Below are 22,616 nucleotides of genomic sequence, written 5' to 3'. Positions count from 1 at the left end.
CACACAGTATTATGCCCCATAGTAGCCCCTGCACACAGTATTATACCCCATAGTGGCCCCTGCACACAGTATTATGCCCCATAGTGGCCCCTGCATACAGTATTATGCCCCATAGTAGCCCCTGCACACACTATTACGCCCTATAGTGGCCACTGTACACACTATTATGCCCCATAGTGGCCTCTGCACAAACTATTATGCCCAATTGTGACCCCTGCACACAGTATGATGCCCCATAGTGGACCACCCATGAACAATTATTATACTCTGAGGGCTTTTCCGACCCCAGTGTATAATGATCAGAGACCCAGGAGAGGATACAAAGATAAAAAATTTAAAAAAATGTTACTTACCTGTCCTGGGCTCTGGCGCACTCCCCACAGATCTCTTCAATGTTGGACCAGATGTCACCTGACCCAGGCCAGTGTAGCAACGTATAATGATGCTGGCCTGGGCCAATTGACATCTGTGACGTCTCCAAACAGGTCTGAAGCCTGCTAGAGCACAGAAGAGGCAAATAAGTGTTTGTTATGTTACCTCACCTCTCCTGGCCCAACGATCATTATATCCTGGGGTCTGGCCTATGCTGCAGCATAGGCCAGAATGTAGAGATGGAAGACGACCACCTCAAATTCCTCTACCAATTTCCCACTGTGAACCTAGCCTAACAGAGAAGCTGCAAAGGGCAGCTCTTGTGCTCAAGTACTATCAGTGGATTCCAACTCGCTGCAGTGGCTGAGACCCAGGGACCCAAAACAGGATCTCATCTCATCTTGGTTTGTTTCCTTTTTTGAAGGTATTGAAGATAAGGAAAACTGGCATGGAAAGCCTCTGCCAAAAGACCTGGCAGAACAAGTTATCAATGAAATAGAGAGCAAGATCAAAAGCAAGAAAAAACTGAGCCCAGCACTTCCAGTGGAGGATGCACCTTCCATCTGTATTAAGAATATTAAGATGCCTTCTCCTCCTAATTTTAAATTGGGAGAAAAGGTGAGTGTCCACGTCTTATCCCAAAGATCACCCCGGCAGAGCCTGGTCAGTATGGGGTTTCTTCTGGATGTGTTCCTTATCTGGTCTTCTAATGATTGTCTCTGGTTTTAGGTGATTATTATTATACATAGTTGTCAATTTGACAGCACCCTGAAGCAATATGTATCAGTTGGCTAATATCAGCGGCAGTATTACAGCGTCTTTCATCAGTTCTCCAACTGTTTTATTTACACTCCATTAACCCTTTAGAGCCCCTTTCTGTAAATCACAATCCTTTGTATTCTATATATGTATAGTATATACACAATGGAATATTCCTGAGTTTGGTCATATTTCTGTGTCATTCAGTACTTTAAGAGCTTTTTGGAGAATTACCCAATTCTCACGTTTTGTTTTTTTTTAATTATTTTGAATTTGCCTTTTTCTTTGTTATTCTGTCTAATTTGAAGACATAAGTGGATGATGTACATTGTGTTATCCTTGGTAGCTATTTTATCAAACTACAAAGTAATAACTAAAAAATATTAACATTTTGTTCCGCATTCACAATAGGTGTACAAAGATGGCAAATTTGGGGACTTTCATTAGACCTCAACTGTCATGGAAACCCTGATACTACCATGCCATTGCATCATGGGGGTCAGTGAGTGTCAGAGGGAGTCCCACCTCTGCCCATCCACTTTTAATGCCTATTCCGCTATTGCTGGTGCTATCTACAGACATTAACAACTGAAATCAGAGGGTTCTGTGATGGCATCCATTACATCGGGATTCTGGATGTCAAACACTGCCGGGCTCCAACCTTGTGGGTCTGTGGCATCACCACCAAGTACATGTATGTTGGAATAGGGAAGAAGGACTTTTCACCAACATCCATGTTCATGCAAATGTGGAAAGAGGTTGTGTAGACATATATTCTTTATCCAGATTATAAGTATGAAGATTTGCAACTGCACACAGATCATCTGGGTTGTCTAACAACTGTATGACACCCAGTGAATATCATATAATAGCAGCGTTATGCAATAGGTTTGATGGACATTTGCCTTGGCAACTGTACCACTTGCAATTGCGTTTCTCTGCCGTGTCAAATTAGTCGGGGGTCCTGGCCAACCCTTTCAACTTCTCGAGAATGTACAGAATAATTCTGCCATTTGTATTACTATTACATTTCTCTTCCAGATTGCAACTCGTAAGGCATACGGTCTAGCATTAGCTAAACTTGGCCACGCCAACGACAGAGTCATTGCCCTGGATGGTGACACCAAAAACTCCACCTTTTCTGAACTCTTTAAAAAGGAGCATCCAGACCGTTACATTGAATGTTACATTGCTGAACAAAACATGGTAAGTCTTCTGTACAGCTCCATATATGCAGTGTGAAGAACGCTATATGGGAAGGGTTGCCTATCGGCCTCACTTTATCACCCTCATCTTTATCTATGTTCTGCTTTTTGTAGGTGAGTGTTGCTGTCGGCTGCACAACTAGAGACCGTACTGTTGCCTTTGCCAGTGCCTTTGCCACCTTCTTCACCAGAGCCTTTGACCAAATCCGAATGGCAGCCATCTCAGAGAGCAACATCAACCTTTGTGGTTCCCATTGTGGGGTTTCCATAGGTAAGTGTTTCTCTTCTGATGAGTACTACACTTTGGGTTACCTAAGTCAACACCCTTTGTACATTCTGTATATTAACTTGACACGCTATGTTATAACTGAGCTGAGCCTTTTAGGGTCTGCAAAGGGTTGGGTTTTAGATATGCTCACTAGATATTAGTTGGTTGCTTGGGTGCTATGGACAACAACTCTACTTTTCCCTTGCACCAGTTTGGAAAAGGAAGTTTACACATAATAATAGAGAAATTAAGTGTTTTTAGACACCGACATAAGACGAAACACCTGAACTGTGTATGACCGTCATTATTAGGTCCTCAGACCTCTTTAGATCTCCATCGTTTTTATTGTTTCCTATAGAAAAGTGGCAGCTCATTCATTGAAAGAAAAAGGGGTAAATAGTGACAGGCTCTTCTGTGCCAGGATAAAGACCGCGTAATAGCATGGACCTGCACCAGTAGGGGGCACCATTTTCATCTCTGTTATTGGGTCTCTTGTCTCATAAACATATAACAAATACTCTACCTTTGTTTTATACCTCTTCCCATTTCTTTATTCTTCCCATTCCTCCTTTGTAAATCCTCTTTTTCTTTCTTTTAGTTCTCTTGTCTTTCTTTACTTCACCCCTCCAAATAGGAGAAGACTGGTGTCTCCAGGTAGAATTGCATGCCATATATTAGCTGCTAACCCCAAAGAGTTAAAGAGGATTTTAGCACCAGATTTCTCAACACAAACTGTGTACATTATGAAATCGTCCCCTTTCTGATATTAAAATTGGCACTTTGTAAGGTCGGGTACAGACTGCCAGAGCTCATAAGTCCAGTGTCTTCATAAGCTACACCTCCTACATGAGTCTCCTAGCTCAAGGCACATATGTTTTTTAACAAGTTGTAATAGGCGACAAACTGTGCATTTGGCCTGACGCAGAGAACATGTTCACTATTACTTTACCTACAAACTTACAAAGTAGATGGGATTCTGGCTAATCCCATCCACCCATTGAAAAAAAATAAATGAATTTGCAGTTCACATGCTGCAATTTCAAAAATGCTTGCTGCATAGCTGCAATTCGCTACGTGGGGCCTCGGCCTAATAGAGTCTTTACTGACAAGTTTTAGCTTATATTGAGCAGTGTGAGATTTCAGCAGCAGGAGAGTTACTACTTTGGAAGGAACTAGTAAAGTAGGCTACGTGTCCCAAGATTGAGTGTAGCTCATGAATACACCAGACTCATGAGCTTTCTCATTCTCTAGATCAGGGGTAGGCAACCTTTTTTGTTCGGCGTGCCGATTTAAATAAAAAAATCAAAGATGAGGTCCTCGGAGTGCCGGGCAATAATTGTAAAGCTGATGACACCTACACTAACGTCATATAGCACAAACCACAACATAGGGGTGCTGTCATACTGCGCTCCCAGCCACATGCGCTTACTACTATTTGCCTGGATACACATGTTCTTTTCCATTAGAAGCAATGTAACATATGTAACCCACAATTAGTGGTAATGTATGTGACTGGGAGCAGAGTAAGGTCATACCTGTAAAGCGCTGACACACAATGTACCTGTATGCTCCATCCAGTCCCTTGGCCCTTCAGTTTTCTGTAAGTGAAACACAGATTAATTTCAGTCACTTTTAGTTCCTGGCGGTGCAGTAACTGCAAAACCCCAGCCAGGAATTAATGGGTGTCACACTTACACCAAAGTGACCGCACTGGTGCCCAGGAACTGGATTTGACTATAATTGCATCTAGTTACAGTGTCGCCACCCAATAGAATCACACCAAGGCTGAGGCCCCACATTACAAAAATGCAGCTTTTTTTGTTGCAGATTTAGCTGCGTTTTTTTTCCATCAAAGCCAAGAAAGGCTAGAAAAGGAACGGGAAATATATAGAAAGCTTCTTATATGTCTCCCTCCTGCTCAATCTACTCCAGGCTTCGGCTCAAAAAACACAGCAAAATCTGCAACAACAAAAAAACTGTTTCTGCAGCGTGGGGCTTTAGCCTAAGGCTGAGGCCCCCACGTTGTGAAAACACAGCTTTTTTGTTGAATATTTTGCTGCGTTTTTCTGAGCCTAAGGGCTCGTTCACATCTGCGCCCGGTCTCCGTTCTGCAGGTTTCCGTTTCCTGCACAAAACAGAGGCAGGAGACGGAAACCTGCAGGTCGTGAGCGTCGGTGAGCGTTTTATGCTCTCCGCCGCAAAACCGTTTTCTTTAAATCGGACACAGAGTTGGACATGCAGTACTCTGTGTCCGATTTTAAAAACCGGACATTTTGGCCCAGATACACAGCCACAAAAAATTGCTGTATATATGGGTCAATTGAAATGTATAGGTCTGTACTCTTATCCAAAGTTGTGGATAAAAAGTCTGGTCATGTACATTACAGCTTAGTAACTAATATTAATAGCAGTTAACCCCATCATGTCCCTCACATTAACCAACTGTGTGCTTTACATAAGGGATACTGATATGTGAGACATATGGAGGTAATAAGTGAACATCTTCATTATATAGGTCCTTTATTAGTACCCCTATATGTCTCACACATCAGTAACCCTTATGTGAGCCACACAGGGGTTAATATGAGGGATATGATGGGGTTAACTGTTATTAATGTGAGGCACATGGAGTTACTAACACTAAATTAATAACCCCAAATGCCTGACAGTAATAAGAATGGTCAGTAACACACATGTACCTGGTGTTTTTACTTTCACTTTGCTCCTCTCCTCCTCAGGGCTGCAGACGGCAGGAGCTCCTCACATGCTCCTCACAGCAGCAGGTCCAGGGAGCCCTTATCCTGTGCAGTGAGAGGCTGAGAGGCTCATCTCTGATTGGTGGCAGGGAGGGAAGGGGGCGTGTCCTACACCTCGGCTTTAGCCGAGCTTCTGAAAGGACGCTCTCTCTCTCAATTTAGTGCATGAAGGTTGCAGGCTGGCTGCCGTGCCAGCAAAATATGCCTCGCGTGCCACTCTTGGCACGCGTGCCAGGGGTTGCCGACCCCTGCTCTAGATGGACTAAAATGCTTATTTTTACATCAGGATTATGGGACATTCTGTATGTATCCAGTTTATATACATACAAATTGCTGTTTGGCCCGGTTCACACCTGCGTTCGGGATGTCCGCTTCGGTGTCCCCCGAACGGAAACCTATATGCATTAAAAAGCAGCAGCAGGCATCATACTGTGTCCTGGTGTTGCATCAGGTCTCAACATTTCTGCAACATACGGTACAGTGAAACACATTAGGGAGCAGCACTGAAGAAGAGATTTCTGAAATAAGTACAGTATATGTTTTTGGGACCTTTCATGGTTTGGGGCACAGGCAGTTCTATATACTGCTGGAAAGCCAACAGTGTGCTGAATTCAACGCACTGTTGGCTTTCCCGATCTGTTCCCCGGGTAAAGAGCTACGGTCCTGGTACCGTAGCGCTTTACAGTCAGAAGGGCGTTCCTGACAGTCAGTGTGAGCCGGGAGGAACGCCCCCTCCCTCTGCTCACAGTGCTCGTCTATAGACGAATATTATCAGGAGGGGAGGGGACGTTCCTCCCCGCTCGCACAGCGCGATAGGCACTGCTGTGGAGAAGGACGTTCTTGACAGACTGTCAGGAACGCTCTTCTGACTGTAAAGAGCTACGGTACAGGACAGAAAGCTCTTTACCTGGGGCACAGATCGGGAAAGCCGACAGTGCACTGAATTCAGCGCACTGTCTGCTTTCCAGCAGTATATAGAACTGCCTGTGCCCCGAACCATGAAAGGTCCTCTTTAAAGTAAAAGTTAGGGGCTAATAGCTAAAGCCCGGTTAATCCCTTTGTTGGGGTTTCTGTTTGGGGAGTTTGCTTGGGGACCCCCCAAACAGGAAACCTATACGCATTAAAAAGCGCTTACCTAAGGAAATTTGCAGACTCCATAGACTATAATGGGGTCCGTGTGGTTTCCGCTCAAAACATGTGGAGAGAAAAGTGCTGCTTGCAAGCGAATTCCCCAAACAGAAACCCAAACTGAGGGGTGAACTGGGCCTTAGTTATTAGCCCCTGACTTTTACTTTAAAAGTAGATCACATTTTGATAGATCCAAAAACCATATACTTATTTCAGCAATCTCGTCTTCAGTGCTGCTCCCTGATGTGTCCCACTGTGCCCTATACTGCAGCAATGTCCAGACATGATGCAACACCAGGACACAGTATGATGTCTGCTGCCTGCACCAGTGCCAGGATGTAGAATAAGGCTTAGCAAATGTCAGAATTTTAATTCCCTGTGTCACATCTCTCCAGGGTAAAGGTTGGGTATCCTGGACTTAGATAAATCATATACCTCTTGATGCTAGGGTAAAAGCAAAGTTAGCAAGCACAGCTGAACAACTGGATTACTATACGTGGACAGATTCACTCTGCAAAAGGGCAGGACTATACTATGTGAGGTTTTTAGCACACAATTTGATCAAATTGTGTCCATTTGCTCTGACACAGCGACCTCTGCATTAAACAGACATGCCTTTCTCGGGCCTGGGTCTACAACAAGACCTTGGGTAAGGTAACTTGCTCCTATATTCAATTCTAGTTTAAAAAAAAATAGTAATTTACAACAATCCATATTCAATATCTGCATATTCTTACTTACTGCGCAGGGAGCTCACCGAGTAGCTGGCACTGAAGCACTCCATTTAACCCTTAGTTGTGCTATACTTTGCATCTCATTGGTGTCACCTATGGATTTTTCACCTCTAAAATGTATGCATTTCATGTTCTAATATTGATATTTATTTTCTAGGTGAGGACGGGGCTTCTCAGATGGGACTGGAAGACTTGAGCATGTTCCGTACCGTTCCTTCTGCAACAGTGTTTTACCCAAGTGATGCAGTGTCTACTGAAAAAGCTGTTGAGCTTGCTGCCAATAAAAAAGTAAGTTTAGTAACATTAAGCAGCTTAGAGGCATGGCTACATTTATATTTGTATCTGAGATGTTGATGTATACTATTTTGGTGCACTGGAATAATAAAAACATCTTATCACCTATGCACCGCTTCATTCCTCCCTTTGGTACTGCCGAATAGAAGCTATGTACAGCACTTGGTTATCTCTGGTTGTCTCATACAGTTGAATTGAGTGACCGTGCTCTGTGATGTAGATTTCCATCATCCTTAATAGTTCCTGTGGTTGGGCCCCCACTTATTCACAATTCATAAACTTATGCCACTATAAGATGCCCATTCACCTTTACCAGACAGCCATATAGCTATCTAGAGCTGCATCGGTAGACATGCATACCCGGCTCAGCCTACTTCATAATGTAAGGTAGATAAACTAATAAATATGCACTGGTACTTTGGTGCAAATTTTGGCATATAAATGGTATACTTACTTTACACCTCATTTTCTTTGTGATAAAGACACTCTCTAACATTGACTCGTACAATGTGTAGGCGGGGCTTACTGAATAGGGGGCGTGGTCTAAAACTCTAAACTTTGAATTTGACATTGCACCACCATTTTAGAAGTGGCGCCACATTTTAAGCCACCACAACACATTTTTGTGCCACAATTTTGTACAAAACTAAGCCAAGTAAGTGGTATACAGTTACACTAGACAGTGGATAAGAGCGCCAGATTGTCAAACAGCATTAGACACTTTGGAGAAATCTGGTGCAGTTTATGGCTGTCTAGTCTAACTACCTTTCTGACTGTGGTTTATTTCCTACAAGAAGAAATGGATTGAATGCTGAAAGTTAATGTTCCTGATTGTTCTCTCCCTTGAAATGATCTGTTGTGGGTTGGGAGACCCCCATACACATTAACTAGTCAGCCGCTCCTGCCATAATGATAATTGGATGTGTATGGGGGCCTCCTCTATTAACTATAATGATCATTCTTGTTGGTTATCAGCATACTGACTGATAATACACGTAAGCTGATACAGTCTACCCTGTCTTGTTATTCAGGGAATATGTTTCATCAGGACAAGTCGCCCAGAGAATGCCGTCATTTACAACAACAATGAGGAGTTCAAAATCGGACAAGCAAAGGTCAGTATTTGGATCAAGAAGATGGCTCTGCTTGGGTAGTATAAGTGTAAAGTGTACAATACGTCCTTTTTGGCCAAAAGTTTAGCTCTCACAGCCGGAGAGGCTGAGAGGAAGATAAGAACACCAACCATTTGGCCATTTACAGTAAAACAGAAGTCAGAGGGTTAAATTATAACTCAATGGGGCAGAATTATTATGCCTTGTACACCAGTTCTTTGACATATAATACATAAAAAGACCCAAACCTTTTCCACAAAGCTTTTGTTGCAGAAAAAATCTGGGCATGGTGAGGGCATGCACAGGGCAGGTTCATCTGCTACGCCAGATCTGTGATCATTTACACCAGAAATCTAGTGTAACTTATACTGGAAATCTACACCCGCTATGAGCGGGTGTAGACTCTGGTATAGTTTTCCCTCCAGGTTTACCACCCGTCAGAGGGTGCGCCTAGCAATGAGGTTATAAAGACTGGCGTTGACACCACTCTTCATAAGTCTCACCAAAAAGTTGAATTAGATCAGGTATTTGATATAATATATAGCTGGCAGGAATACGGGTTAAGTTACTGGAGGATATTTTGTGCAAATCAGCTTTTTGTGCAAAAAAAGTGCAACTTACTTTCAATTTGATGCCATCTTCAGCATAAATGAGGCGCATCCTCAGCTGGCACAAGCGATATGAAGTCTGGCATTGAAAACACCAGTCTTCATAAATGTCCCCATTGTCCTGGAGAGGTTAGTGTCAGATTAAAGGGGTTGTATTGTATTACAAAAAACATTCTTTATGTGCTGTGTCTGGCACGGGTCAGCTTTATTCAGATGACTGCTGTGATACCATACATAGCCAGTAGACAAGAATGGCATGTTTGGCTCTTCTCAGAACTCCCATGGAAATAAACTCCATTCGCTTTAGGCTTGGCACTAGTCAGAAGAAGGGTTGAGTTGAGGGACCCCTGTTATGGGGGTAGGTCTTGGTCCAGGAGGTTGGACCATCATCTCATCTCGGGGACATGCCATAAATGTCTCTGCTAAGAATAGCACCACTGCTGGCTGAGGGCCTTATAACACTAAATGGGTTTATTTTTGATCATAAGAAGCTGTATTCCATATTATCCTGGCTTCATGATGTGCTTGTGTCTCTTTGTTGTGATCTAGGTTGTACATCAGAGTAAGGATGATCAAGTGACAGTGATCGGTTCCGGTGTCACTCTGCATGAAGCACTTGCTGCAGCAGAACTTCTTAAGAAAGGTAACGGTAATATTCATAGTACATAGTATGCAATGTAAGTCATAGACATCATCTTAGAACATTATACAGGAGAGTATATGCCATATTGTTCTAGTGGTGGGGGGTGCACTGTCAATACTGAGAATAAAGTTGTCTTCACCAATTTTCCTGCACAATTTCCATGTCAACCCTGCATCACAGCTCTAATATGGAGCAGTATACAGCTATAGCATTTCTCTCTTATTTCACTGGGGAACAGGGCACCATGAGGTATAGACCCGGCCACTAGGAGGCTAGGGACCAGGTGACCGGCAAGGCGCTCTTTTGCAGAGCGCTGTGCGTGCAGGAAGGTACGACTGGTGTGGCGTACACGCTGAAGACCCCCTGCTCCTGAAAGAAAAGAAAAAATAAAAGCGATGTAAGAGGGCATTCCCACTTGTGCCCATGTCCACCCAGGGGTTTCCATCCTAAACCCCAGAGAAATTGAATAGGGGACGCCTTGCCGGTCAGATTTAAAACCCATTCATTTGAATGGGGTTTTTAAAGCAAACAGCTAGTGTCTGTATGCAGCCTCTCTGCGGGGAAACCAGTTTTTTTGGCTGGACACAAAGTTGTACATGCAGGACTTTGTGTCCGGCCAAAAAAATAAAATGGTTTCCCTGCAGAGAGGCTGCATACAGACACTGGCGGTTTTCTTTTAAAACCCATTGAGACCCAAATGGGGCGCTGGGTAGCCATCCCCTATGTAGTTTTCCTGGGGAATAGGACGGAGACCTGGCGTGTGAATGCCCCCAAAGACAGAAAGACCTGAGTCAAGTGGTGACTGCCTCCCACGACACTAGGCTTAAAATTAGCTTAGCGCACTGTCTGTAAGAGGGTATAGACTGTGAGGCAGAGGTGACAGTTTTCGTTATCCTAGTGTCAGCCTCTATACCCCAGGGTGCTGTCTCCCCCAGTGAATACAACGGGAAATGTATTTTACTTTGAGTACAAAAATCCCGTTTTTAGTGTAATGTGCACTATATATACCAGAATGGCACATTCTAGAGGAATTATGAGTGGACGTCCTTCCACATGTTACTAGCTTTTCAGTAGCAATGGGCAGGTAGGTCCACCTTGCCCGTTCCTGCTGCTTACAGAGTATACTGTATATCACACAGTTGAAGGACCTACTATGAGGACCCCTTTGCTGGCACTCAGTGAGAGGCAATGGCTGGCAACAGACTTTACTGAGAGTGTTTATCCCTGATCATTGCCCGCTTGTCAGTCATAGCCGCTGCATAGGGATGAACAGATCATTCCTCATCGTGCAGTTGGCTCATGTTGGCAGTACATGTATATGTAGAGCAATGTGTATTTGCTGGTTTATAGGCTGATCAATGCCACCTTTTATATGGGCCAATTGCACATTCTTGGGGGCTGTCATTTCCAATATTTGGCCCAATAATTGGACCATAGAGAGGGCCTTAAGGACACGTTATGAGAATTTACCTCAGACATTGGTTCCTTTCTAGTGTAGACATTTTGCTGGACTCATGATTCACATCATGTGATTATCTGTTTGCTTAATCCCTATAGACAAAATCTGCATCCGAATCATTGACGTCTTCACTGTTAAACCTCTGGATAGACAGACCATTCTTGAGAGTGCCAAAGCCACTAAGGGAAGAATCATAACCGTGGAGGATCATTACCATGAAGGTAAGGCTGTTCTCTGGTTCGTCACGGTCCTCAATTTGTACTTTTGCCTGTGACAGACATGTTTATATATGGTAACTAGGCAAGGATACATTACTATGTACTTTGGTAGATACATTGAAAATTTCCAAAATACCACCCCGCTATCTAGGCCAGATGTACCAGAGATATATGTTGAGACCTTCTACCATGTATGTATATTGGAAACATCTTTGAATGGACTTCCTGCCTGAAAGAGCAATTTTTGGGATGTTATTGGGTGCCTTTTGCTCACTTGGGCCACCATTAGGTCCTAGCCTGGGAAATCTATCCCTGAGCACCACTTGTCAAGGTTAGCAAAGCTGAAAAGTCATTGTGCAAATTGGTTTACCTTGTGTGTATAGGGGTTAACCTTAAGATAATTTTACTTTATTTTGGATAAAGTCCTCATCATTTCCTTGACTTTTTTTTAGGTGGCATTGGGGAGGCGGTGGCTGCAGCTGTTGTAGGGGAGCCTGGCATTAAAGTGACGTCATTGGCAGTATCTGGCGTCCCTCGTAGCGGGAAACCAGCCGAGCTGCTTAAATTCTTCGGCATTGACAAAGACGCCATCGTGGAGGCTGTGAAGAAGTCTGTCTGTTAAAGCCGCTCATCTGAGGATAGATAGTGTCCCGAGTATCGCAATGTTCTTATAATAAAGCTTTGGAGAAGTTCTGCAGCTCCTTCTGAGGTCTGGTAAATGACAGAACACTTCACATATAGAAAACCCTACAATCTTTGCTTCACTTTAATGTCGTCTTCCAAGTCTTGTTTTATACAATAATGAAATTTAACCCATAAAAACAATAAACCTTATTATGCTTTAATATCATAACTGTGTTGGGTGTAACTGACGACTAGATCAGGTCGGGACTAAAGGCTCACAGGCCTTGGTGCAGAAGCGCAGTTTGGGCCCTCTTGCGCAATGTCTCTATGATCATCAGCCATTTGTGCATTTCCTTTATCTTCTCTCTCTCTCTCTTTGTATGTCCTTACCAAAAATATAAAATAAAAATATATAATATTTCACATCACATCCCTTTCCCTAGACCGCAAATAAAAAGATTAGGCCTCTCCTCATTCATAAATGCCTATAAAACATAAAAATACAATGCTGTGCAAATGTGCTAAGCAAGTGTGTGGGAAAGAATGCTACAAAGTATATTAAGTGAATATGGATGCGATGAGTGCCATGGCGGGAAAAAAAAAAAAATGGAAAAAGTGTTGTTTTTTTTTTCTGCTGTTACACTTCCCTCAAAAACTTAAAGGGGCAAAATCATGCTGATAGAGCCCCACAAAAAAATGACCTGGGCGCATGCGCAGTAGCATGCTGCTTCTACTACGGCTACTGCGCAGGTGCCCAGGCCATTTCTTTTAGCAATGTCAGTTCGCGAGCGCCGGAGGAAGACGGGACCCGAGGACATCGCACCTATCTCCAAGGTCAGGAGGGATGATGGCAATAACATGGGACTGCAGGCAACTAGAGATGAGTGAGTATATTCGTTCGAATACCTCCCCTGCATAGCTTTTGGTGTAAAAAATTTTTTTAAAAAGCGCCAGGGACGGTGGGAGGGGAATCGAATATTTACCCCATGGTATACGACTGAGTACACCAATATCTGTGCAAAGGGAGGTATTTGGTCGAATACTACTCGCTCAACTCTACAGGCAACAGCTTGGAAAGCCTGGGCCTCATCTAACAAGCTTCTCTTAGATGCTGAATCTCTCAAGGTTTCTCTCCTGTGATAAGGAAGCCTCATGATATTAAATCAAGGATCGAACACATTGGCCGTAGTGGTCTCAAGCTTCACTCTTGATCTTTACATCCCTAATAGGCTCTGGGAGTCCTGGAAACTGAAAAGAATCCATAGGGTCCTGCACCCTAAACCCAATATGGGTGTCTTCTGCTCCGATTCATTTACAGCATGCCTTAGTCAGATCTCTTTTTACAGATCTAAGACCCACATTTACATCAATGGAACAGTGAAAAAAAAATAGACAACACTTGGATCTGTTAAAAAAAAAAACGGAAGACATTCAGAATTCAAAAACAAATGTGTGCATAAAGCCCTAGACCCACAGACAAAAACATAAGATAAAACAATCTGATGCAATTGTAGTGACCCCTACACAATGTGATACCTCCATAGTGTCCCCATACAAAAGTTGAATAATCGATTGTATTTAACCCGATCTGTATCCTGACGGGACAGACTGAGCTGCAATTCCGACATTCCCCCCAACACTGTTAACAATACAATCCAGGACTGTAGTATAACAGCCAGGTTGTAAACCTACCTAGACTCCAATATAAAATCTGTAACAGGAGCCTCCACCTGACAAATGCCATTTATAATACTGGTGTCCAATGTGGAAGAAGCACCTTTGGGCCCCTTCAGGTACCTGGGCTCGGTTTTGACTGCTGTCCCTGCTCTCACTATAGCTACACCCCTTATATTGCTTAACTTTATCTTTATTGGGAACACAAGTCATGGAGTATACGATAAAGATTACAAACATATATATGTATATACTCTGCTCAAAAAAATAAAGGGAACACTCAAATAACGCATCCTAGATCTGAATGAATGAAATATTCTCATTGAATACTTTGTTCTGTACAAAGTTGAATGTAATGACCACAAAATCATACAAAAAACATCAATGGAAATCATATTTTTTAACCAATGGAGGCCTGGATTTGGAGTCCCCCCCCAAAAAAAAAAAAAAAAAAAAAATTAAAGTGGAAAAACACTACAGGCTAATCCAACTTTTAATGTCTTTAAAACATGTCAAAATGAGGCTTAGCAGTGTGTGAGGCCTCCACGTGCCTGTATGACCTCCCTACAATACCCGGGCATGCTCCCGATGAGGTTGCAGATGGTCTCCTGAGGGATCTCCTCCCAGACCTGGACTGAAGCATCTGCCAACTCCTGGACAGTCTGTGGTGCAACATGACATTGGTGGATGGAGCGAGACATGATTTCCCAGATGTGCTCAATCAGATTCAGGTCTGGGGTATGGGCGGACCAGTCCATAGCTGCAATGCCTTCATCTTGCAGGAACTGCTGACACACTCCAGCCACATGAGGTCTGACATTGTCCTGCATTAGTAGGAACCGAGGGCCAACCGCATCAGCATATGGTCTCACAAGGGGTCTGAGGATCTCATCTCGGTACCTAATGGCAGTCAGGCTACCTCTGGAGAGCACATGGAGAACTGTGCGGCCCTCCAAAGAAATGCCACCCATTACTGACCCACTGCCAAATCGGTCATGCTGAAGGATGTTGCAGGCAGCAGATCGCTCTCCATGGCATCTCCCAGACTGTGTCACGTGTGTCACATGTGCCCAGTGTGAACCTGCTTTCATCTGTGAAGAGAACTGGGCGCCAGTGGCGAAGTTGTCAATCCTGGTGTTCTGTGGCAAATGCCAGGCGTCCTAAACAGTATTGGGCTGTGAGTACAACCCCTATCTGTGGACGTCGGGCCCTCATACCATCCTCATGGAGTCGGTTTCTAACCGTTTGTGTAGACACATGCACATTTGTGGCCTGCTGGAGGTCATTTTGCAGGGCTCTGGCAGTGCTCCTCCTGTTCCTCCTTGCACAAAGGTGGAGGTTGTGGTCCTACTGCTGGGTTTTTTCCTCCTATGGCCCCCTCCACATCTCCTGGTGTACTGGCCTGTCTCCTGGTAGCGCCTCCAGCGTGTCATGTTGCACCACAGACTGTCCGGGAGTTGGCAGATGATTTAGTCCAGGTCTGGGAGGAGATCCCTCAGGAGACCATCTGCAACCTCATCAGGAGCATGCCCAAACGTTGTAGGGAGATCACACACTACTGAGCCTCATTTTGACATGTTTTAAGGACATTACATCAAAGTTGGATCAGCCTGTAGTTTGTTTTTCCACTTTAATTTTGGGGTGACTCCAAATCCAGGTCTCCATTGGTTAATAAATTTGATGTCCATTGATGATTTTTGTTTGATTTTGTTGTCATCACATTCAACTTTGTACAGAACAAAGTATTCATTGACAATATTTAATTCATTCAGATCTAGGATGTGTTATTTGAATGTTCCCTTTACTTTTTTTTAGCAGTTATATATACTGTATATATGTATAGATACACACAGCATACTATGCCTGTATACATAGTGGTATAGATAGAAGGTTCTACTGTATTATGTGACTGAAGGACTTTATACCCTGGTGCCTGAAGTGGCCCAAAATCTACCTCTTTATATCTCATACCTATGACCCTATGTATACAGCGCTGTTACCATGTGATATTTTACCTGTTACTATTTTACTTGGGCCTTTTTATGATATAGTACATGGGTGATATTTTATAGTGTAGACCTGGAATTATTATTCCATTATTATATCAATATTTCTATATGTTTACTATAATTATCACTGTATATACTGTATATATACAGTATATACTATATATTGCTATAATATACTATAATCACTGTATATGCTGTATATACAGTACATATACAGTATATACTATATATCGCTATAATATACTATTATCACTGTATATACAGTACATATATATAATTTATACATATAACAAATGTATGTGTGTATCACGCCAACAAGTCATGATGTCACGGTGTCAGTAATGAGCCACGTTCCATGATGTCACATAATGCAGTGATGATAAAAGTCCCGGTTCGGAGCCCATATACTGAGGGTTATAGAGTTTGTGGAGTGACAGGTTTGATATTCTGTTCTGTTGGCAAAATGTCTGAAAATAAGCGCAAACGTTGTTTTGTTGAGTCTGATACAGAGGACAGCGGCAGTGGTGACCAGGTGAGATGTAGTTTCTGTAAAATGTTGTTTGTGGCCCTTTATTATCACAGACATAATATAAAAGCTTCCTATATCCACATTGCTCTTAGTTATAGCTGATTCTGCAGTAAAATCGGAACAATATTCTAGTTAGCCCAGTTATAGCGGTGTCAGCCCTATCCCTTACACTGGGGTCACAATAGGGTAACTTGGGGCCACCATGAGAACTGATTCTGTGCTCTCTGGTCACCTCTATACAATATTACATGTACAGGTTTAGTTTACTTATGGGTGTCAGAAAGTGTCCCGGCTGCCCATATATCCAAAAATGCCCAGAAATGTATCATCCAGATATCCTTCATACTGCTGGTTACCCCTAGTAATCCCCATAATCCCTATATACCATAGGACCAGGTGATGCTATTACTTCTGTGGCTACCACTATTGTTTTCTGGGTCAACAATGGCAGAATATCATCTGGTGTCCGTCAGGTCCAGTTAGATGCCACCATATAAGTTATACTACACGAGCTGTATCTAGAATGTACCAAAGTCAATGAGGAGATATACATGTCAATATTTCAGTTTGTAACAAATCTATTAATATTTTTCTTCATAGTTACCGGTCATTAAAAAGAGCCGCAAAATTACTGAGTCCGACATAGAGGACAATGATGAGACTGTATATCAGGTAAGTGGCGACTTCTCTGCAGTGTTCTCTATGGCACTGACTGGACTGTGCGGTATTTACTTACACTTTTATACAGTTTATTTTGCTTCATTTTAATTGTTTCTTCTGTCTCTTTATTCCAGTCTCATTCACTTATTCCAAGGTCTCCGAGGAGCCTTGAAGATGAGGAGGGTGACTCCGGTACCTACCAGTCATCCATAGACACAGGTATCCAACTGAGCTTCTGTAATAATCAGAAATATCTTTCTAGTGTAAAAATTTGTAAATTAAACTTTTATTACCGATATGTTTACAAAGCTATTTCTTGTGTTTTTTTTAGATCCCAATTCTCCAACCCTGAGCCTTGTCCAGGAGGAGAGGTAGAGTATTTTTTATATAACTATGTTATCTGGTTTATGTTACCCGTACACTAGGGGGCAGTATTATTTATTGGTATGTGTATTATCTTAGAATATATGGATTATTGATGTTTGAGCTTCTTATATGTTTTGTTACAGTGAAAGGAAACAGGAGCGTCCCATCAATTACTGTATCCTAAAGGATCTGTCTTCCTCATATTCTAAATATGTCTCCAACTTTCATGAAAACAAAGAGGAGCTGGTGAGATCTCTCTACGACTTCTTTAATGATACCGTCTTTGAGAATAAGGTAAACAATTATAATAAACAGCCATGTACATGTTGGGTTAGATATAGGGGGCTACAGGTAGGGTATAGGGTTAATAGATTGATTATATGGTATATAGAGGAATATACTCATAGACATAAGTTATATTTATTATTCTTATATCTTTTCTCCTTCTGTCTTCTTTAGCTCCCTGCAGACATGGAAATCAGCTGGAATAAAAAGCTGAGAAAAACCGCGGGTGTCACCAAGCTCCGTGAGGAGAACGGCCGTCCATATGCCGCCATACATATATCGGAGAAAGTCTGCGATTCTGCAGGTATGTCTCTCATCATGTACAATGACGGCTGTGAAATCTTCCAGGTGTCTTTAATACTGAGTATAAATCTATCTCTCATTGTCTTCAGACCGAGTACAAGACACATTAGTCCATGAGATGTGTCATGCTGCCTGCTGGGTCATCGATGGAGATGGAAATGCTGGCCATGGATTACATTGGAAGTTCTACTGTGAGATGGTCGCCAAGAATCATCCTGAGCTCCCACCAATTACTCAATACCATGACTTTGAGATCAACTACCCGGTGGTCTATCAATGCTCAGGCTGCGAACACAGGTAAGATACAATCTGGTATATAAGCCAAGCACATAATCCATGGACAGACCGGAGCGTGATGCTGGATTGGTGATGTTCTTGTATTTTAGGCCTTCCCTATGCTATGTGAGCATGTGCAGTGTGTTAGTTACCAGCACTGCTTGCTTCACATCTATAGACTGGTTTCCACAGTAATACATTAAGGGGCTCTAGAATTTATTTTGGCCTTGTTTGTGCTTTTAGGCCTTGTCTTTAAAGGAGTTGTCCCATCACAAGGATCCTATCTATACTGCTTGCTAATGTGGATGTAAGACTTTTCCTAAATACATTGCTTCAGTAAAACTGCTTTGTTTGTCCACTATCTTACTTTATTCAATTCTTTGTGGCCACAGCCCTGACCTAGCTGCTCATGAGTCAAGTGATGTATCTGCTGCTCTGAGGGGGGGAGGGAGGAGGGGCTAAGTGTAGGGAGCGAGCCTGTGTATCTAGCTATTCCTGTGTCTACACCACGTGACCTAGGTCCTGCACTCAGAGAGGGGAGAGGAGCTGCTTTCATTTCTGAACGTCTTCTGTTCTCCCAGTTATCAGGCTAGCTAATTCAATTGTGTTCATTATGGCAGAGACAGGCAGTCTCTGTATGTAACACAGAATGGAGTTGCTGCTGCCTGTACTTCATAGTCCAATATGGGTGGGCAGAGCTACATGCAAATTTGGGGGTGGAGCTAAACGGCAGGTTGCATGTGAAACCCCGCCCACCAAATGATGCAAGAAACCAGGAAGAAAGAAGATTTTACAGAAGTAAAAACTGGTGAGTATGCGAGCTGGGAATACCCCTTTAATATAAGCTTTTTCTATCCCTCTAGAGTTGGACGTTGGAGAGCTTCTCTTGACACTGAGAGGTTTCCCTGCAGCCATTGTTCCAGCAAAATGGTTCTCCTAAATCCCATCTGAAAACTTCCATGAAGATCCGCCACCAGTCATAATAAAGACCTAGCCATGAGGGCAGCAGATAGAAGATGTCATCCAGAAGACCTGTGGAAAGTGACAGCTCTCTTTTCCACCAGAACAGCATCTTCTGACTCATTTTGGGCAGCACGGTGGCTCAGTGGCTAGCACTGTAGCCTTGCAGTACCGGGTCCTGGATTCACATCTGACCAATGACATCGTCTGCAAGGAGTTTGTATGTTCTCCCCGTGTTTGCGTGGGTTCTCTCCGGGTACTCCGGTTTCCTCCCACACTATAAAAACATATTGATAGGTTAATTGGCCTTATTATAAATGATTGTTACAATTGGCCAAAAATTCTTTGTGCTTTGTCATCATTCAGTAATAATTTACCTAAAAAATCCTGGTCCATAGAAGTGTTTCTGGTGGTAAATCCCTTCACATAGCCATAGACTTACATGATAGAACTTTATCTGCCGGCAATTCCCATTAATGACTATTAGATACAATGTCGCCCATAATACACCCAGTGGGGTGGTAAGCTGTTTGCCCCAGGTCCTGCTCCTGATTTTGCCAGGGGAGGCCACAGGTGGCCAAGCATTTCTACTATAGAAGGCTCGGTAGAGATCTGTAGTATAACATGGTGGCTATTCAGATAAGGGTCCGCTGATGTAATACAAGGACAACTTGAGTCCTTCAGAAGCTGCTTGTACAGAGTCCAGAACCCCTCTGTGATTTCTATATAACCCAAATAGGTCATACAGACAGGGGTTGTCCTCATAAGCCAATTCCTATAATGATTAGTAATAAATTAATATGGTAAATTAAAAAATATTAAGATTTAGCAAAATGTACTGAATTCCTGCCTTGGCTCCACAAAAAAAAAAAAAAAGTCCCGCATGCTGTTCACTACATTTATCATTTGTTGTAGACATTTTTCCATCTTGTCTGTAAGTGACATGGTGAAGTGCAGGGATCAGCAGCATTCAGGACTCCAGCAGCTGTGGAACTACAACACCCATTCACTCCTATGTGTAGCTCCAAGAAGAGCAGAGCAAGTAGGCATCATGGGAGTTGTAGACCGTATGATGTCATTCCAGTCTTGTCACATAGACATGTATAGGACCAGGCTGTAGTTACATGACATGGCCGCTATGAGATGCATGACACTATCTAAACAGAGAAGGGGTCACGGCCACGGTTCACAGCTGATTCTTCCCTCATTCTGACTCACATTGAAAACAGAAAATAAAGAAAACAAAATAAAGAGGAATTCCTCTAAAATTCCTCTTTATTTTCTGATGTCTGAACAGGTGCTATATACTTGTATGGAATGGACTGTATTACAGGTCTCTCAAATAGGTCCGCCTCAGCAAAAAACAAAACAAAAACACCCAATTGCAGTTGTTTTTTTGCTGCAATATGCATGGTTTGTTCCAAAAGGGGCCTACTGAGGCTCTGTCGCCCAAGGGCCCACAGAAACCTGGAGCCGGCCCTGCTTTTCGCCTTCCTCTGTATAACACTGTTAGGTTAGAGATTGGACTTGATGGACATGTGTGTTCTTCCAACCTCATCTACTATATATGTAAGTTACTGTCATAAAAAAACTCAGTTATCTACCTTAAAATTGTCTGTGTCAACTGATATGTTCCGTTATATTTTCATCCTGATGCTCACATTTACGGCCACTAGATGGCAGCATGAAGTGTCTTCAGACTGAAATGCCAGGAATTATTTCACATCTTATCTGTCTAGTTAATATATAAACTGGCAAATCTGTCGACACATACTGCACATTAAACAGACCGATAGACCCCACATGTCACCTGTATCTTGTCAGTATATAACCCCTGCTTATAAGAGACAACATCACCAGTCTGTCATTGCTTGTGTCCATGGGTTCATGTTCAATAACAATATCGGTGACGGCCATAAGTATAACATTTCACTATGAATTTATGTTCTTATACGATAATTGTAATCTATATTGTGTTGTGTCACCTACGACCGCTGTGGCCTTTGAATGCATGTACTGTATGTGTCGGTAGACTTGTAGTCCTTGTGTTTCGTTACTGTACCAGACATCGCTTATTCTTCAGGATTCTACTAAAATAAGAACATTGCTGTAATCTGCTTGTTACTGTAAATTGGGGCTCGGTGGGAGATGTCGTAATATGATTTTATGTTCAGAGATTGCTGGGACTGCTCTACTACATGCACCACACCAGGAAACTGTATTAGTCGTCCTACTGCAAGTCTATGACAACTCTATTTTTAGTTTGTGCCTATATGAAAATTTGTTGCATGCATTGTCTTCAGACCTCACAGTATAATAGGTGGGGGCCCAGGGGAGGTGGGGAAAGTAAAGAACAATGTCTGTCGTGGTGGTCATTTTAGCTCATCCAAGACAAATCTCCAATTGTTCAGTTTCTGTTAAAAATTTAACAATTTGGGATATACGTTCCGTAACAGGCACATTTGTAATGATTTGCAGCTCATTAGCGTATTGCTAAATATGACACAGAGGATAAGTTTCCGTATATAAAGTAATGTGCCGCATCCGCATGTGACGTCTCGTTCAGTGATAACACGGCCTGTTTGCAGTCTAGTCTTTTTAAAGTGAATAGGGATGAGCTGCAATACCAAACACAACCACTGTCCAATGTATGGCGCTGTTCTGGGTAAGTAGCAGTGCTGAGGCTGCAGTGCTTATCTGAATCCCCCACCAATCTGATATTAGTGACCTACCCTAAGGACAGGTCATCAAGATTTTTTCCAGAATACCCCATTGAGGTTATCTTTTGCAGATTGTTGGTTTAGAGCTAAGACGCTTAGTTGTGCCATTAGGAATCCCACAGAAAGCAATGCTCTTTAGATGAATATTGGCCCAGCTTTCTTGGGCTCTCCGTAGGCTGGATATATTTCTTCAGATTACCACATTGAGGATTGCGCTATCTTCCTTGGACACACGCGGTCTGTGAAGAAGTGTGAAATGAAATACTTTGTGCGCTTTAATCGGAAAGTCTTTCCCAACGTCCTCAAACATGTTTATTGAAGGAGAATTTCAGTAAGTCTGTAATTAGATAAGGGGCCCAATACTCGCCACCGAGTGTTGTCCTTAGAAGTAGAGAAAGCAGAGGCAGCAGTTTGGTGGCGCCGCTTGTTTCCGGCCCTGTGATCTTGTTTACAAGCCAATAAGCTGCAAAAGAAAAGCAAATGCAATCTCAGGCTTTTTACCGCTTCACCATTACAGTGGACTGAAAAGAATATTCATCCGTCCAGACACAAACCTCTCTATGTGTTAACCCCCTCGCAGCCCACAAACAGACAAAGAGGGTAAAGAGGGTTTCTTGATGCAGGTGCATTTTTCAAGCTGTCGAGTAACTTAAA

General features: G+C 42.7%; 1 protein-coding gene across 1 annotated transcript in view; it reads left to right on the top strand.

Annotated features, from left to right (window-relative positions):
- TKT (transketolase) overlaps nucleotides 1-12,409 on the top strand; it is a 28,156-nt gene extending 15,747 nt beyond the window's left edge. The window contains exons 7-14 of the mRNA XM_075287085.1: nucleotides 797-990; nucleotides 2,173-2,337; nucleotides 2,451-2,607; nucleotides 7,380-7,510; nucleotides 8,548-8,631; nucleotides 9,786-9,879; nucleotides 11,437-11,559; nucleotides 12,009-12,409. Coding sequence (XP_075143186.1) covers nucleotides 797-990; nucleotides 2,173-2,337; nucleotides 2,451-2,607; nucleotides 7,380-7,510; nucleotides 8,548-8,631; nucleotides 9,786-9,879; nucleotides 11,437-11,559; nucleotides 12,009-12,178 — 1,118 coding nt within the window. The 3' untranslated portion in view covers nucleotides 12,179-12,409. The remainder of the gene's footprint in view (nucleotides 1-796; nucleotides 991-2,172; nucleotides 2,338-2,450; nucleotides 2,608-7,379; nucleotides 7,511-8,547; nucleotides 8,632-9,785; nucleotides 9,880-11,436; nucleotides 11,560-12,008) is intronic.
- Nucleotides 12,410-22,616: the final 10,207 nt, after the last annotated feature.

Source organism: Leptodactylus fuscus, chromosome 9, assembly GCF_031893055.1.
Source record: "Leptodactylus fuscus isolate aLepFus1 chromosome 9, aLepFus1.hap2, whole genome shotgun sequence".
Lineage (NCBI taxonomy): Eukaryota > Metazoa > Chordata > Amphibia > Anura > Leptodactylidae > Leptodactylus > Leptodactylus fuscus.
The sequence above is the reverse complement of the archived record's forward strand: the minus strand, read 5'-3'. Positions and strand labels throughout refer to the sequence as shown.